A 16629-nucleotide genomic window follows, 5' to 3' on the forward strand; every position below is an offset into this window, starting at 1 on the left:
TCCAGACCCCTCACCAGTTTTGTTGCCCTTCTCTGGACACGTTCCAGAGCCTCAATGTCTTTCTTGTAGTGACGGGCCCAAAACTGAACACAGTACTCGAGGTGCGGCCTCACCAGTGCTGAGTAGAGGGGGATGATCACCTCCCTGCTCCTGCTGGCCACACTATTTTTAATGCAGGCCAGGATGCCGTTGGCCCTCTTGGCCACCTGGGCACACTGCTGGCTAATGTTCAGCAGAGCATCAACCAACACCCCCAGGTCCCTTTCCTCTTCGCAGTCATCCAACCACTCATCCCCAAGCCTGTAGCGCTTCATGGGGTTGTTGTGGCCAAAGTGCAGGACCCGACACTTGGCCTTGTTAATCCTCATCCCATTCACCCTGGCCCTCTCTCTCAGTGAGGTGAGGCTTCTGTTTGGTTCTGTCTCAACTTCCTGAAACGTGACTGTGAAGTGAAAAGTGAAAAGCACATATTTGATTCCATTTAGATTAAAAATGCATGAATGGCACACTACAGCTATTAACAGAATGAAAACATCCTTGGAGTTTCCTGCCATAAATTCCTTCCTGGCTGCTAAAGGGAGATTCTCCTCTTCAGTCAGATTCTCTCAGATTTGCTGACATCTTTTATGGCCACTATAGCTCTTTTTTTAAAAGTTATTTGAAGGAAGTGTTGTTATTGTCCTGCTACTTTTCAGCAGAACTTGATGTTGGGGAGAAGTTAGAACCTGAACTTCTACATTCTTCCTTTGCTGGTAAGGTCCCATAGCTCAGCTCTATTAATTTTTAGAAATCTAAGACTATGAGTACAGAGGTAGAATGTAAATTGGCAATGGGACGTACTAATGAAACTCCGATGGCATTGTTGTAGTCAGAGGAAGGGCGAGATATCTTCAGGTTATTTTTTTTAGTTGAGTCAGGCTGCTTTTTGGGTAATCCCATGAATTTGACAGCTGAAATATCACTATTTGTAAAACTGCTTGATTTTTGAAATGGAGTGGATGATCCTCTATTTGGACATCCCTTAGAGTGTTTAGTAGAAAGAAAACAGTCTCTTTGCTTTTCTGTGTTCCTGAAAGAGGCTATTGATTTGGGAAAAATCTCTAAGAAATAATTTTACGTCTTCCTGCTTGAGATGTTATGGTCCTGTGAAGGGGAAGCAAAGCAAACCATACTATCAAAATAGAGCTTTAAAACGATGCCCATATGTTGAGCTTGGCGGTTGTAAGAAAATCTGGTTGTGTATATTTAGTGATTTCCCTCAAATAATTTGCTTTGGTTGAAAAGCAAAGTAAGAGAACCAAAGATAATTTGGCCTCTTTCTAATTCTGAGAAGATTGTCAGCTGGATAGAGGAGGTAAATCACATCTACTGTCTGGCAAAGAAAGACTTCAACCTCTGCAGCCTCTTATACTATCACTGGGCACCACTGAAAAGAGGCTGCCCTCATCTTCTTTGCACCCTCCCTTATGGTACTTGTATACAACTGAGGTTTCTTTGAGCCTCCTGTTCTGTCCCAGCTCTCTCTGCCCTTCCTCACTGAAGAGGTGCACCAGTCTCTTAATCATCTTTGTCATCCGTTGTTGGGCTTTCTCTAGGAGTTCCATGTCTCTCTTGTACTTAGGAGCTCAGAACTGGACATATTTCTCCAGGTCTAGCTTCACTGGTACTGAGGGGAAGGATCACCCCTGTGAATCTGCTCACCATACTTTGCTTAATGCAGTCCAGAATACCATTAGCTTTCTTAGAGACAAGGGCATACTGGTAATTCATGTTCATTTGGTATCCACCAGGATCCCCAGGTCCTTTCTGGTTAAGCTCATTCTGGAACCTGGGGTTATTCCTCTCCAGACTTTGCAATTTTCCTTTTTGACATTCTTGAGGTATCTGTCAGCCCTTTCCTCCAGTCTGTAAAATGCAATATTCCACCTGTTACAAATAGAAGTATACTACTAATGAAATTTGTCAAAGGGCAATCTGGACTATGTTATTGTCACTGTGAATCTCAAGTGTTGAGGTTATGTTTATGAAGAGGTATCTATCCACAGATACAGTTTTTCATGTACAGCACCCTTTGAAACTTAGTTAATAAACTTGAGAGGTAGGGAATATTTCTGGTCCCTTATGTCATTCTTATGGTATCATATTCAAAGTTAATTATGGAAATAAATTTGGCATCTGTACTTTTTATGCTCAATTTTTACCTATATTCATTTTTTTACATCATCTGAAGCTGCATCTGCTTTGCGTCATTATTTACTGTGTCATCTGCATTGTTTTATTGTGTTTGTTTACCACTATAAGCATGATTTATTTAAAATAAATAACATGCAATCAATATCATAGAAAGTCTGTAGCATCTTGGAGGTGAACTCCTTCAATTCTCATGCTTTGCTGATGTATGGGAAGTGGCATAATGGAATGTGTTCATGCAGTGATAACAAAACAGAAAAGCCCATTTAGAATATGTCAGTAAATAACAATATTTAATAGCGGCTTTTTTTTTTTTTTTTTTTTCCAATTTCAAATAATAGAAACTGTAAATGTAAACAAATTTGAAAGCTAATTGACCTTGTATGCATAGTAATTGAGTACGCTTCTGTATGATGTAACAGGCATTTTCATTCAGTTTCAGAAAACAGTAATACTCCCTGGCCATGAAGATTGGATACGAGGCGTTGAATGGGCGATCTGTGGTCAGTATGAAAGATGAATGAAGTAAAATACTGATTTAGTACCACTGCTGCTGTTTTACCACCCCAGCTGATGTTTTTGGCACACTGTGGCTTCTAAGCTCGTGTGGTTATGCATTTTTTTTTCCTGAGGTGATGACACAAATGTTAAAAATCAAGGTAGAATTTTGTGTCTTATTAAAAACGTAAGAATTGTTGAACCAATACCACAATTACTTATCAAGTTATCAGAATTGCCATACAGTAAGATTGATACAGAACATACTTGAGTTTACATCTCTCATTTTTATTGTGATCACTTCAAGCCTGTTTACCTAACTGCTGCCTAATGCAAATAGGAGCTTTAGCAATTTGTCCTCAGAACGACAATATCTGTGTCTGAGTAAGAAATAGTTTGCCTCTTGTTGAGGACAAAAAAGTAGTACTTTTCTTCTTTCTCCTAGTGTAGCTTTTTTTTTTTTTTTTCTGTAAGATAGGAGATTGAGGAGAACCTATGTAGGTGGACAAAATAAAATAGAAAGCATTAGAGGAATCTATAATCCTGAAAGAAGAAAGGGAGGAAAGAAGTTCTTGTAAATATTAGATTGCTCATTATCAGAAATTAGGATAACAAAGGCCATAAGTAATAGAGAAACATATCTGGTATTTAGCACAGTGTTTCTAACAGGCAGGGAAATGTTCATTGTCAGTATGATGTAAACTAGTGGAGAGCTTGAAATGTTAAGATGAGTTGACGTTGAAATTAACCAGCAGTGTTGATACTTGCACAATGGAAAGAATGAGGGTAATATTGTAATGAATATTTGGAGAGATGATAATATTTGGAGAGATGATTGGGGGTTGGACTCGATGATCTCTGGAGGTCCCTTCCAACCCCTACAATTCTGTGATTCTGTGACAAGTTAGTCATGGTAAGTCATGGCAAGTCATATGTAATGCAGTGAAAATATGGCTTTTTTTAGATTATTTTTTTTTTTTAACCAAATAGGTGATGATCTGTTCTTAGCAAGCTGTGCTCAGGATTGTTTGATAAGAATTTGGAAAGTGTGTACAAAATCAAAGCAGTGTTCAGAAATTGAGGATGATTCTATCAGACTGAAAGAGAATGTTTTTACTGTTAAAGGTAGGTAAAAGCTGTAAAATTCTCTTACAATTGGTTGTGTATCTGGTAGTGGTTTTGGGAGGGTTGTCAAGAGGATTACTGTCTCATTTCTTTTGTTTCTTGTATTTAAAATAATGAGAGACCAGTTTAACTGCATTATTTTGTTCAGTTATTAGAAAAAGTGGAGTTGCTGTTTTAAAACAGCAAATATGTAAAAAGTTAACAATATGTTCCCAAAATGATGGAGTGGTGAGAAAACTTAATATCAACCTGTACTGTTACATGTATTCTAAATGCAGTACGTAGTCATGAGATACATTTGTTTGTGGGAGATATGCTGTCATGTAGCTCCCCTCCAGCTTAATAACACATGTTAAATTCAATGCTTTCAAAGCATTGAATACTTAAACCTTAGCAAAGGTTTGGAGAGAACAGATAAATGTGTGCAGGTTTACTTTGTGTTTATTTAACATACATTTAGAGCGCTCTAAAGTCATAAGCTTGCAATTTTGACATTAGGAAGTATAACATTGTTTTTAGGATGATGTGTGTAGAAATTGCTGGTGAGACTTGATACAAATCCTAATTCATTGTTGTGTTTGCAATAATTTGGAGATACAAATATGTCTAAGTATATGGGCACAGCTGATACTGGACGATTTATTTCAGAGTTCCTTGAGAGCTCTCCAGGAGTTCTGCGATGCCACTGCAAGGCGATAGATGTCCTGTTGCTGTCAACATGATATGCAGGCCTTGTGGCAAAGTATATTTTCAAGGATCTTTTCAATGCCAACAGGCTTTTGAGATGGTGATAAATGATGAAAGCAGTTGATTTGTCATTGAAGATATCAGAAATGGTCTGTTTTTTTTCTTGGCTTTTAGAAAGAAATGTGCTTTTCTCTGATTTGTGGTAGATACTGATACAACATATGGAATTACTTTGGAGTCTGTGCTGGCTGGCCATGAAAACTGGGTGTATGCAGTCCACTGGCAGCCTTCCTTTTCCAAAGGTGAGCTGTTTCCGAGCACCCTAGCAGTTATGCTAAGCATTGTATATATGAAGTACAGTCACATCTGTTTATTGTGTTTGCATGTTCACTTGTCACTGTGTACTACAAAAATGTTTAAATTTTTCAACTGATGTTTTACAAGTAAATATATTTTACAAGTAAATATTCAGTCAGGTGTTTTGACTGAATGTGTTACAGTAGCAATCTTATGGCACAGGATCTATCTGTTGCCTAATGTTGTCTTTCACTTATGCCTTCTTCTGTGAATGAATTAACAGAGCTGTACTTGTTTTATTGTGGTTGATTTCCTATTTACGTAATAAGAAATAATTTATCATCATGCATTAGCAGCTCTAATGTTTTCTCTTGTTACATACATTTGAAATGTATGTTCTTTGGAAGGTCAGTATTAACCTGAGTGCTCCTTTCTTCTTAGACTAGAAAGTAACAAATAGCAACATTTGGAAGATGAATCTTCAGTCTTCCATGCATTAATTAAACAGGCCATGAATTCTTGAGTATCAGGTTTCTTTAGCTAGAATGTAGCTTTAAGGCATTAATGTGGATTCTCATTGAAGATTGTTCTTTAACTTTACACCTTGCTCTAGTCTTTTTTTAAATCCTTTTTACATCTCAGTTTGTTGTGTTTGCACTATCAAAAGGCCCTTGTGGATTTGTTGTTCACAGACCTGCTTTTTCTTTTCTTTAGTTTGTTATATCCCTTATTTATTTTTTTTCTTCTGGACAGCAGTATAAGAATTTGCCTCTTAAATCAAGATTTATGCAAAACGTAGGCTTGTAAATCTTGCATTGCAATCAAAAAAATGTTTTATTGTTAGATGATGTTTTCCAGATACCTTGTATCAAGCTTCTGCATACATACCACTGCTTGTGTGGCCCTTCCTAGTCATGGGTACTCTGAAGTAGATCTTCATGTTCACTAGAGGCAGGCTGATTGGAGAGACATATTTTAGGCACTGCTTATCACTTCTCAATGTAGAACACAGAAGATGTGGTGCTGAAATAAGACACTGCCTCAGAAGATGTCCACTAATGTCTTTAGGCTCCTCAAACAGTTCTCCTAGGCGCTTACCCAGCGCCTTTCCACTCTGACTGTGTCCATGAATCTAAAGCTGAGTTCGAAGAGGAAAACAAACAAACAAACAAAAAAAACCCAACACAGCATGGCGAATAGAGATGATGATTATTATTATTATTGGCATAGAGATTATTATTTTGTTTGAAGCTGGAAATTCAGTAAGAAGTTGAGGAACAGAACCATAAACTTCTGTGTGGTCTCTCTAGAAGCTCTAGCTCTTCCTCCAAATAACATTTTCTCCAGCATCAGTTTGGAGTGAATAAATAGTAGAATGTAGTTGTTCTCTTGTTTGTGTTTTGCATTTCCTTTTGAATATTGTGGTTGAAAAATACAGTGCCTATTAATGAACACTTAGTAAGAACGTAATACCTATTAACTGTGGCCTCTAAGTGTTGCACTGTACGTCTCTTCTGCTGAACAAATTTGAGTGTGTTTGGATTCCAGTATGAACAAATTCTTTTAGTTAAGCGTTCTTAGATTGTAGAGTAATCTTTTTCCTTGTACAGCAGGTGGCAGCATGCAACAACCAATGAGGATATTATCTGCATCAATGGACAAAACTGTGATCATCTGGGAACCTGATAAGGAGTCTGGAGTTTGGCTAGAACAGGCAAGTGTCAGTCTTTTCCACAGTACAAACTGTATTAAAACTGCCTTTCCAGCATTGTGTGTGTAATAGAGGCAACTAAAACCATAAATTTATGCTAAAGAAAGATAGCAACTTTTTCTTACAGAATACACATTCTAATGCTGTGTTGCAAGTAAAACACACTTGTCAAAAATGATGTGATGCAGCATAGCTTTTATTACTTGCTTATTATGATATTAGGAAGTTTGTCAGAATAGTTTCTGCTTAACTACTGTTATTCATAGAAGAGCAAGTCAGGTGCAGTGTAGTAACACACTCATGGTAAGTAGAGGAAGAAACCACCCAGAAATATTTATAGTTAATCCCTGTGGGAACATGGACCCATGCAGTTCCTGCAGAGCAGCTAACACATGATTCACAAGCCCTGTTTTAATCACAGTAACTTTTTCATGGGTATTGACGTTAGGTTGTTCCTCCATTTGAGCTGAATACTCGTGTTTCAGTGTATTATGTTGAATGCTTTTCTAATGTGGGTCATCTTAAATAAACAAGTAATAAAACCCAGATTTATCTAATGCTTTGGTAGATGTCTGTGGAAAAGCAGGTCAACTAGAAATGTATTGCAGTAGTTCCACTGCATTTGTTTGTGTTGCGTTATGCCAACCATTGTTTATGACTTTTCCTGTCACAAAGGAAGTTCTTATGCTCTCCTGGGGAAAAGAAGTACAGTAGTAATTACAATTTTTCCTCAGTTCCATTGAAAAGCCTTTCTATCTGAAGTATGAAGTAGGACACAAGTGGGTAATCATGTAGAGATGCTGATTGTTGTTATAGTTATGCCTAAATTTACAAATTTCAAAAAAGTAATTGTGCCATAAAACCTGTACTAAGTTGTTACTTTTTTTTACTTTCCATTTGCATTGGTTGGACCTCAGATTGCACGATCCCCCTTCTGAGGTGCTTGTGAAGGAAGACTGTTAAAATGACCTGCAGCTTTAATTCCTATGATACCTTAGTGCTTAATTTTGCAGTTATCCAAAATGTTTAAAGAATATTATATAATACAAACTCTTGCCTGTAACTGATTTGCATCTTGTGAGATTAGGATGAGTTCATTTTAACTGAAGGCCATTTTCATGGGTATTTCGTTTCTGCTCATTAATTCAGATGCGGGTAGGTGAAGTGGGTGGCAATACCCTTGGATTTTTTGACTGCCAGTTTAGTCCAGATGGTTCAATGATCATTGCTCATGCTTTTCATGGAGCATTCCACCTTTGGAAACAGGCTTCAGTTAATAAGGTATGTTATTTGTTTTTTTATTATTATTAGTTCTTATCATTTACTAGCTCTTGTCATGCAGTTGTATGGTTAATAGAAAATACCAGGTGTAACACTACAGCTTAAAATTAACGATAGAATTGGTCCTTCTCTGAGTATAATATTCTGCAGAAGCCTCACTCTTGCATAGGGAAGAGGCTGGAATTAACCAGAATGTAGAGCTCCTGCCTCTGTGTAGGATCCACAGTCATTGGAGCAATTTGAGCACATCTGTAATTGTGCTTTCCTCAGAAATGGTACCTGAACCACTTACACTATTTTCTTTTAAGTTGGGACAATAAATCAGTATTGGTGTCCGTGTAGCTACATTGAGATCTAATAATGTGCTATTTTCAAATGTCTGTTTTATTTTTTATTTTTTTCCTAATCACTTACTTTTGTTACAATATGCTGATTGGTCAGTTGAAAACATATTGGTTCTTACATGTCTTCCTTTAATATTTTGAATAGAAAGAATGGACTCCAGAAGTTGTGATTTCAGGACATTTTAACAGTGTTGAGGATGTACAGTGGGACCCAGAAGGAGAATTTATCATTAGCGTTGGTTCAGATCAAACTACTAGACTATTTGCTCCATGGAAAAGAAAACATGAGACACAGGTATGATCTTCAAAAAGAATTTGCGGGGTTGGTAAAGGCTTGCCTTTCCTGACTTTGGAATAAGTCCTTTGAGTTTAGTTCTTATCTTCAGTATCCTCAAACCATGATATTCAAAACTGCTTGTGTAAATGTTTGGCTTAGTTATTCAGTATGTGTTGTTTTCAATTTAAAAATACTAGTTGCAAGTTTTAGTAATCACATGAATGATTGCTGTTTAACTCCTGAGTTCACCTCTGAGTTACCTTCAGTTAATGTTCTCCTGGGCTTTAAAAAAACAACAAAGAAACTAGCTCTGAAATAAGTGGTGCAAGAGTACATGCCTGATTCTAGTAATCATCTATTGCTCTTGTTTCATGCTTAGCTGAGCACTGTGGAGGATGATACTCAGCCTTGTTCTTTTCCCCCATGCAAATTTCTCACTGTATTTCTATTTTATTTATTTATCTATTTTTATATTATTTTGTTTGTGAATGTGACTTTTACCAGAATGATTACCCACCACTGAACTGCATTTGGCACTTATTCCTGCAGCTCCTGAATAACTGTCTTCCAAAAGAAGTCTAAATTTTGTTGTAGGGAAACCCTGTCTGGGAATGCTGCAGTTGCAGTTTCTCATTGATCATTCATTTTGCTAGTCTGCAAACACAGGGTTGTGTTGTTTTGTTTTTGTTTTCTGACAGAACATTCCATTCAGGAAACTTCCAGAAACTAGAGCACTGAAGTCATGTGAGATCCTGTGCTAGCAATGGGGGGAGGTAAAGGGTAACTGTTACCACAGAAGCTTAGCTAAGTCACTAGCATAAACAGTTCCTTGTTTTCCTTCTTCCAGACTACACAGAAGTGGTAGCAATCCCAGATCAATTTGTAAGCTTTGCATTGTATTTTATGAAGAGCAGCTCCAGTTTGTTTCTCTGCTCCTTTTCCCTTGTCTCCAAGCTGGCAGGTGCAACAGCTCTATGGAAAAGATAGAATGCTGGATTTGGCATATGGAAACTAAGTCCAGAACTAGCATGTTATGTAAGCTGACAGCATTCAAAATAGTTGTCAATAGAATATTCTCTGTGACCTACTGAAGCACCACTTTTCATTATGTATACTGTTTGCTAAATATTTATCTGGAAGAACTGATCTTTACCTATGCAGCTGTTCCTGTTATCTCTGAAATTTTAGAATTAATGAACTGATTTAGCAGAATGATGGCAGTGTTCTTATCTAAGTGAACTGAATTATTGTACTTCTTCCTGATCTGACAAACAGCAGCCATCTGGCTGGATAGACCACGTGTAAAGTCAAGTGACACCAATACTTTTTGCTGTAGGAGAAAGCTGTAGTAACCTGTAGGTGGGATGAGGTGTCGAGTTGTAGTAGAAATGGGTCATGTGAAGGGGTCTGGAACACTAGGCAGTGCAGGCTTTTAAAATGCCAGCCTTTCCTTACTGTACTGAGTTTAGCATCTGAAGAATTACAATAGGTAACATCTGATATTTGTCTGGATGACTCAGATATCTATTAAAAGTTAATAAATATTGAGCTTTTTTACTAAAGAGTACATAGTGCTAAATGCAAATTGTTATCCCTTAAAACTTCAGTTCATATGTAGAATAAATACTATTTTTTAGGAAACCAATGTGAACAATTTAATATATTCTTGCTAATATTCTTTGCTTTGTGTCACAATTTAAAAAAAAAAAAAATATTACCCATTCAATTTTTGGTTAGCTGTTGATTCTCTTTTTTGGGTTAAAGTATGAGGAAACTAAAAAAACTGTTTCCAATGAAAATGTTTCTTAAATCATCAGGGTTTTCCAATTGTTTTTGCAATAAGGAGCTATTTTGGTCTTTTCAGTTCTTGTACAGCTTCTACAAAGTGATTTTGCTTATTTTAGTTATGGAGAAAATACAGGAAGTAGGAACCTACTGACAGCAATGCTGTCATGCTTCAGGAATGGCAGATGAAGGAAGTAGGTACTTCTTGCTACCTTCTTCGGTCTTTCAGAGCTATGGTTTTGAAAGCAATAAATAGCATACAGTCTTCCTTTTTTTTAAAGCAACTCATGCCTTTTGTAAGGTATAGCATGAAGAAGTTTTGGTGACTAGTTTGCCACAAAGGTAAGCAAATGCCCTAGGAAACCTGAGAAGTGACTCCATTCACTAATTGCAAGAGTCTGTGGTGGAAGAATGGGAGTTAGCTGATGTATGTGAGCATACACCAGTTTTATAAACATTAATAGAAGGTTATTAGCTTTCCTTCATGTTAATAAAGTCATCAAGGAATTTATTAATGGTTTTTTACATCTCAAAATCTTACTGCTTCTCTGATTAAGAATTGTATTTTAACTGCATTTCTGTTTGTGTAGGTAACCTGGCATGAAGTAGCCCGGCCTCAAGTACATGGGTATGACATGCGTTGTCTGGCAATGGTTGGCCGCTTTCAGTTTGTGTCAGGAGCAGATGAAAAAGTGCTTCGAGTTTTTTGTGCTCCCAAGAATTTTATAGAAAATTTCAGTAACATCACTGGTATTCCAATGGAGAAGCTGTGTTCCCATGTAAGTATTCTGAAGCAGCTATAAATGAAGCCGCCCTTTTCCATGTAAATGACATCAATGCTTTAGAAAGCATCAAATGCATTAACTTACACCAAATAATATAACAATTCTGAACCTTCAATTCTCCTTCCTCTTATGCTAGTTTCTCTGTGTGCTTTTTCAAATATATTTCATGATGTTGTCATAGAACCACTAAAGTTGGGAAAGACCACTAAGGTCATCTAGTCCAACTGTCAACCTATCCACCACCATGTCCACTGAGTACTTGAAATAAAACAAGACATGTTGTCTGAAGAATATGGGTAAATTAAAAAAGAAAAAGAAAAAATCAGCCCAAGTAGACTAGTGTATATATTTGATGATTTGAAAACAAACACTAATGCCTGACAATGTGCTTCTTCTTAATTTGAGGGTGTAGTAGTCTTCTTTGTATGTAATTATTATTGTGTGGTTTTGCATTGTTTTGTGTTTTATTTTTTTTTAATTGTATATTTGGAAATAGCACCAAGCTTTCAGCACTGCTGTTAGTAGTTCTAGATAAATATTTATAAATAGGTATTTGTTCATGCTTTATTTCCTCTTGGCTGTGGAAATTTTCTTGTGAGGCTAGGACATTTCAGTTCTTGTAGGCCTATAGCTGTTGTATACAAGTGAGTGTTCCTGCTTGTTGGAAAGATAAGACTTGCAGCATTGCTATCCTTTTTTTGCTACTCATTCACTTTAGGAACAAATTCTGATTTTCTTTGCATCTTGTAGAGCAGCCCTCTTTCAGAATTGTTACCTCTTTGCATTCCTGGCTTAAAAGCAGTGTTTTCTGTGTGGATTCTCAAAGACAGATTAGCTCTTCCATTTTGTTTAACATTTGAAATGTGTAGGAAGGAAATCTATTAATTTTTAGTAGCAAGAAGTTACATAAGTGGATATCTGCTAATTGTGTTAAGTTGTTGTAAGCATTGGTACTGATGACGTTGTGCAAATAACACTGTGCTTTTATAATACTGGCAGATGTCATTATTTTACTTTCATGTAGACTTTCCTTATCAGCTCTTCCTCTGAGTGCTGTGTTTTGATCTATGATATCACAAAATGTCTTACAGACTGTCTAAAGAGGAAGGCTTCACAAGCTGTAATGATACAGATACTCTTAAACAGCTTAATTGAAATAGTTTTGTGTGAATATTTTTCATTAGTGTGTAAGCTTTGTCTTAACTGTATTCAAATGCCTTCCCTAAGAAAGTGCCAAACCAAAAAGGCCAGCTTTATGTTCAAACAAGAAGAGGAGCAGGATTACATGCAGTTCAAGCCTATTGGCTTGTGTTATACCTTATGTTATAAACAAGAAGCATTTTTTGTTTTAAAAACCACTTATACGTCAGTGTCAGACATTTTCTGATCAAGTTATGAATATTTAAATAAGTAACATCTTATTCTAGGCCGTCACCTAAATTTTAAGTCCAGTCTTCGTTCAAACTTTTCAAACCCTTGAACAAAGGAATTTTACAGCTGTTAGATCTAAAACTTTTCTATCTCTGCACGAAGGTCCTGAAGCTCACTTACCTTTCTAATTTTTGGCCATGTATTCCAGCCACATCTCCGTGTTATGTGCTACATTGTGTTGGAAGCCATGGACAGAGACACCCCCTTAATTCACCTCAGAACAGGCTACTTCCCAGTCCTATTGCATTACTGACTGCAGTGCTCTCAGCTGAGCCTTATCGTGTGTGTCCTAAATAAAATTATAGCTGAAAACCTGAATGTAGGAATGAAGATACATGCTTTACAACAGAACTTTTGTGCTGAGGCCTTAGATAAAGCTTTTTTTTTTCTTGTTCCTCATATTGTCTAAGGTGTGCTGTGGGGTGAGTTGGGAGTTTTCCAAAGCCCCCCCTTCACTTTTCTCTAGCAAAGTCCCTGTTCTTACAGGGATTCATTAATCTATGGCCGTTAAAACCTGATCCCCACATGACAATTTGTGAAACTTTTCTCTTTCTTTTCAAATTCAGCAATCTTCTGACCTTCCTGAAGGTGCAACTGTGCCAGCATTGGGTTTATCCAATAAGGCTGTTTTTGAAGGTATGGCTAATAAGAAATAATAATGAGAAGTGATGGTGCTTCACATGTAAAGTTGTTTTTTTTTTAAATAATTTCATCAATGTTTGTCTTTTTGCTTGGTCTCATAGTGAACTTGACTAAGTTTCTAAGCTAGAAGTAAAGTTGTACAATGTGTTTATTTTGTCTGGCAGCACTTAAATATGGCACTTAACAAATACAGTGAGAACAAGTGAGAATGCTTTCTTGATTCAGCCCTTTATGTGCTTTTGGCTCATCTCCTAAATATCCTGTAGTAAACCTTATGTGAACCCCAAATGCCCATTCCTTGCCTCCCACACTGTGACCCACATTTGTAGGACCCAAGGCCTCTCCTTGTTGTCTCCACCTAGATGTGAGGCTGGATGCATGCTTGAGGTGGACCTGGAAATATCTGGGGCACGGTGTTACTCAGATTCCCCAAACTGCAGTTGTTCTTATGTTTTCTCTATGCTCCTCGTTGTTCCCTCAATCAGATTGCTGACAACTTCTAGCAAAAAATAATTGAGTATTATTAAATAAAATTGAATTCCACATTATTAAATCAGGGCTGTCCACTGCTTTTCTTTGTTCTTCTGTAAAATACCAGTATCCTTGACCTTCTAAGCTGTATTCTGGAGTCTTGTTCACATGCTCCTTGGACGTTAACACCCTTGTAGAGGTTGTAGAAATAATGCAGTTTTAAGTGGAATTGCACACATTTTGTATTCTTTTCCTGTAAGAATAGACATAGACCTTTTCTGGGTAAATGACACTTTGTGAAAACATTGGAGAACTATTTCTCCAACATGAAGAAATGTTCTTTATGTAAAGGCTGGAGAGACACCAGATCATATTCTTAGAGAGGTGGTGGGGACACCAGGACGGATAATTGTTTGGAGTGATAACTGTAACTGAGCCATATCTTGAGATTAGGTTTGGAAATGGGAAATCTGGTGTTTGATAAAGCATGTGGTAAAAATGTATTTTAATTGAAATCTACAAATTAGTTTTTTTCTGCCTGAACTTTTATCAGAAGGTATGAATTAATAAAGAAAGTATGTGAATTAGATTTTATCTTCAGGATCTTTAATGTTAATATAGCTAAATTGTCCTAAAACCTAATTGAGAGAAAAAATATCCTTGTTGTACATGACATAATTTATTTTGGCAAAAATCTTTTTTTTCCTGCTCTTTCATAAAACCTTCCACTAACAGAGGGAAATAAGTTCCATCTTCTATAGCATCACCACACAGAAAGCAATAAAGTTCAGTTGATTTCATGTGCCATACCCAGCAGTAGCACTATAATAGAAAAGCTGTCCAATTTTTGTGCTGTCCGTTATTGTCCACCAAATGCTATCAGCACTGATAGCTTAAGTTAAGTCCCATAGAACGTTGTTTTTGCTTACTCTACAGAGGAATCTTATAGTGAACAGCCATGAGGAAGTATCTCAAGTTAGATAAATGCTACTGATTTTTCTTTTTTTTTTTTTTCAAGGAGAAAGAAGGCAGGGTGGATAACAAAATAGTCTTGCTGTTCTGCTGAGTTCTCTACCTACTTTTTTAAACAGCTATATTCAAAATTTGCATTTCACAAAACAGCACTTTACCCCAACTTGATATCTTAAATATTTCTTTCAAAGTGAATGATTGAGTTGAATTTTAATGTAACTGAATAATTTCAGTTAGTACATTTGCCTACAGCTACGAAGGCTGAGCACTTGGCAGGTTTGCTGAAGTTTGCAAACTATGTAGACTTCTTCAAGCATGACTTTTCATGTAGGTGTCTACATGATATGAAATTGAACTTTATTTTTTTGGATTTTTTAATTTAAATTTTCAAGGAGGAAAATGATTTAACACTGGGGACACAACAGTTTCAGCTCCTATTGACTGATTCTTTGATATATCAAAGTTTCTTTGGGAATCTCTGAAAGAGACTCTGATAGTGAAGAGGTTAATCCCAGAGTGGAACTAGTTCAAAGGTTGGATTGTTCTTATGTCTTTGTTGTTGTTTTTTTTCAAAAGTCTTTTCAGTGTTACGTGCATCAGAATCACTGGATTCTAATGTTTGTATTAATGTTGCTTGGATTTTCAAAATAATGGAGGGTTTTCCCTTGTGTAGTACATGCTTATATTTTCTTTTATATCAAATATGTTCTCTACAGCTAATAAAGTCCTTATTTTGAATAGGAGATATATCTGCTCAAGTAGCTGAGGATGAAGAAACGTTTAATACTGTTTCTAATCAGTATCCTGAGACATATTTTCAACCCCTCATCCTTACAGGTATGAGATTATTTTCTGTTGTATCAAGTAGAGAATTAGGTTTATTGGGTATTATCTTAGAAGCGTAATTTAGCTGATTTTAGATTATCTACTGCCAAATTTAAATATGTTATACAAATGTCTTTTAGAACCTCCTCAAGAGGATCACTTGCTGCAGAATACATTGTGGCCTGAAATTCAGAAGTTGTAAGTTTTTTTTTTTTTTTCTTTTCTTTCCCTAAAGCTATTGCAATATTAATGTAGTCTGGTCTCATAACTCTACCTGACTTACTACCTGATATGACCCTGTGCAGCATATATCTTGTAAAATAAATATATGTATCACAAAGGTAAGAGCCTGAAGAAAAGGGCAGGAATTTTTGCTTTCTTTTGCTTTTTGGCAGACTGTGCAGATCACGTCTGTCTTTCTGCTCTGGAAGCAGTGCTGCTACTCAAGGCTGATGGGGCAAATAAGTAACTTCCTCTCAAAGCCCAAGGAAGTTGTCAGATGCAATAGATGGAAGCAGCAGCTGAAACAAGCTGTGGTTGGTGGTAGAGCAAGGAGGTGACTGTGGGTTAAGATGGTTGCAGACCCAGTTTGGGTATTGAATGCTGACAAAATAAGTTATGGTTCACAAACGTAATAGGTCATGCAAATAATTGTTGAGGTTGCAGGGTTTTAGAATTCTTCTACTGTGTTTTGTTCCTTCTTTTTCTGTGATTCATTCAAAGTATTAATTTCATAATAATTTGCAAATGAAGTTTCTAATGTATTTGTTCCCTCAGGGTCTCAGTAACATTAGGCTGCAATTGCTCAAGCTTCAAAGTTTTTGTGAGCTTCACTCAAAAGAGCTGGTCTTAGTTACAAGTTGTTGTATGCTAACCTTAGCCAAAATTTGTTTTCTTGACTCACTGTCAATTAGATCGGCTCTTTGAACCTCTCAGAGTGTTTGCAAATGGCAGTACCAGGGAGTTGATAGGAAATGGAGGGGATAATGGAAAAAAGTCTTAACTGTAGATTTTGCATGGCTCTTTTAAGTGAGTTTAGGTAACAGTGCTGCTCTCGAAGCAGAGCTGTGAGTAGGAAACTGATTATCTACATGTGTTGGGCAGCATTCTCGTTTCTGATCTTGAATATGCAAAGGAATTAGTCATTTCAAGTTCTTATGTATTTTCTAACGTGAATCTCCTGAAACAGTAGTCTCGGGCAGAAGCAAGAATGTTGAGTCTTCGATGACTACATTTACCAATTTTACGGCTTTGTTTGGGGAGGGGAGATGGAAGAGGAAATATTTAAAACACAGCAACAACAAAAAC

At 36.7% G+C, this 16629-nt stretch overlaps 1 protein-coding gene across 3 annotated transcripts in view; it reads left to right on the plus strand.

Moving 5' to 3' along the window:
* Nucleotides 1-16629, plus strand: part of ELP2 (elongator acetyltransferase complex subunit 2) — a 33495-nt gene that overhangs the window by 8586 nt on the left and 8280 nt on the right. For 2 of the 3 annotated variants that reach the window (XM_042838563.1, XM_042838576.1), the window contains 10 exons: nucleotides 2627-2693; nucleotides 3679-3813; nucleotides 4707-4802; nucleotides 6408-6511; nucleotides 7658-7789; nucleotides 8279-8428; nucleotides 10786-10974; nucleotides 12978-13047; nucleotides 15238-15333; nucleotides 15462-15519. In XM_042838563.1, coding sequence (XP_042694497.1) covers nucleotides 2627-2693; nucleotides 3679-3813; nucleotides 4707-4802; nucleotides 6408-6511; nucleotides 7658-7789; nucleotides 8279-8428; nucleotides 10786-10974; nucleotides 12978-13047; nucleotides 15238-15333; nucleotides 15462-15519 — 1097 coding nt within the window. The remainder of the gene's footprint in view (nucleotides 1-2626; nucleotides 2694-3678; nucleotides 3814-4706; nucleotides 4803-6407; nucleotides 6512-7657; nucleotides 7790-8278; nucleotides 8429-10785; nucleotides 10975-12977; nucleotides 13048-15237; nucleotides 15334-15461; nucleotides 15520-16629) is intronic. The other variant, XM_042838571.1, reaches the window with a different exon arrangement.

The sequence above is a fragment of the Centrocercus urophasianus genome, unplaced genomic scaffold, assembly GCF_019232065.1.
Source record: "Centrocercus urophasianus isolate 14NV4802_14NV808 unplaced genomic scaffold, USGS_Curo_1.0 seq_11, whole genome shotgun sequence".
Taxonomy (NCBI): Eukaryota; Metazoa; Chordata; class Aves; order Galliformes; family Phasianidae; genus Centrocercus; species Centrocercus urophasianus.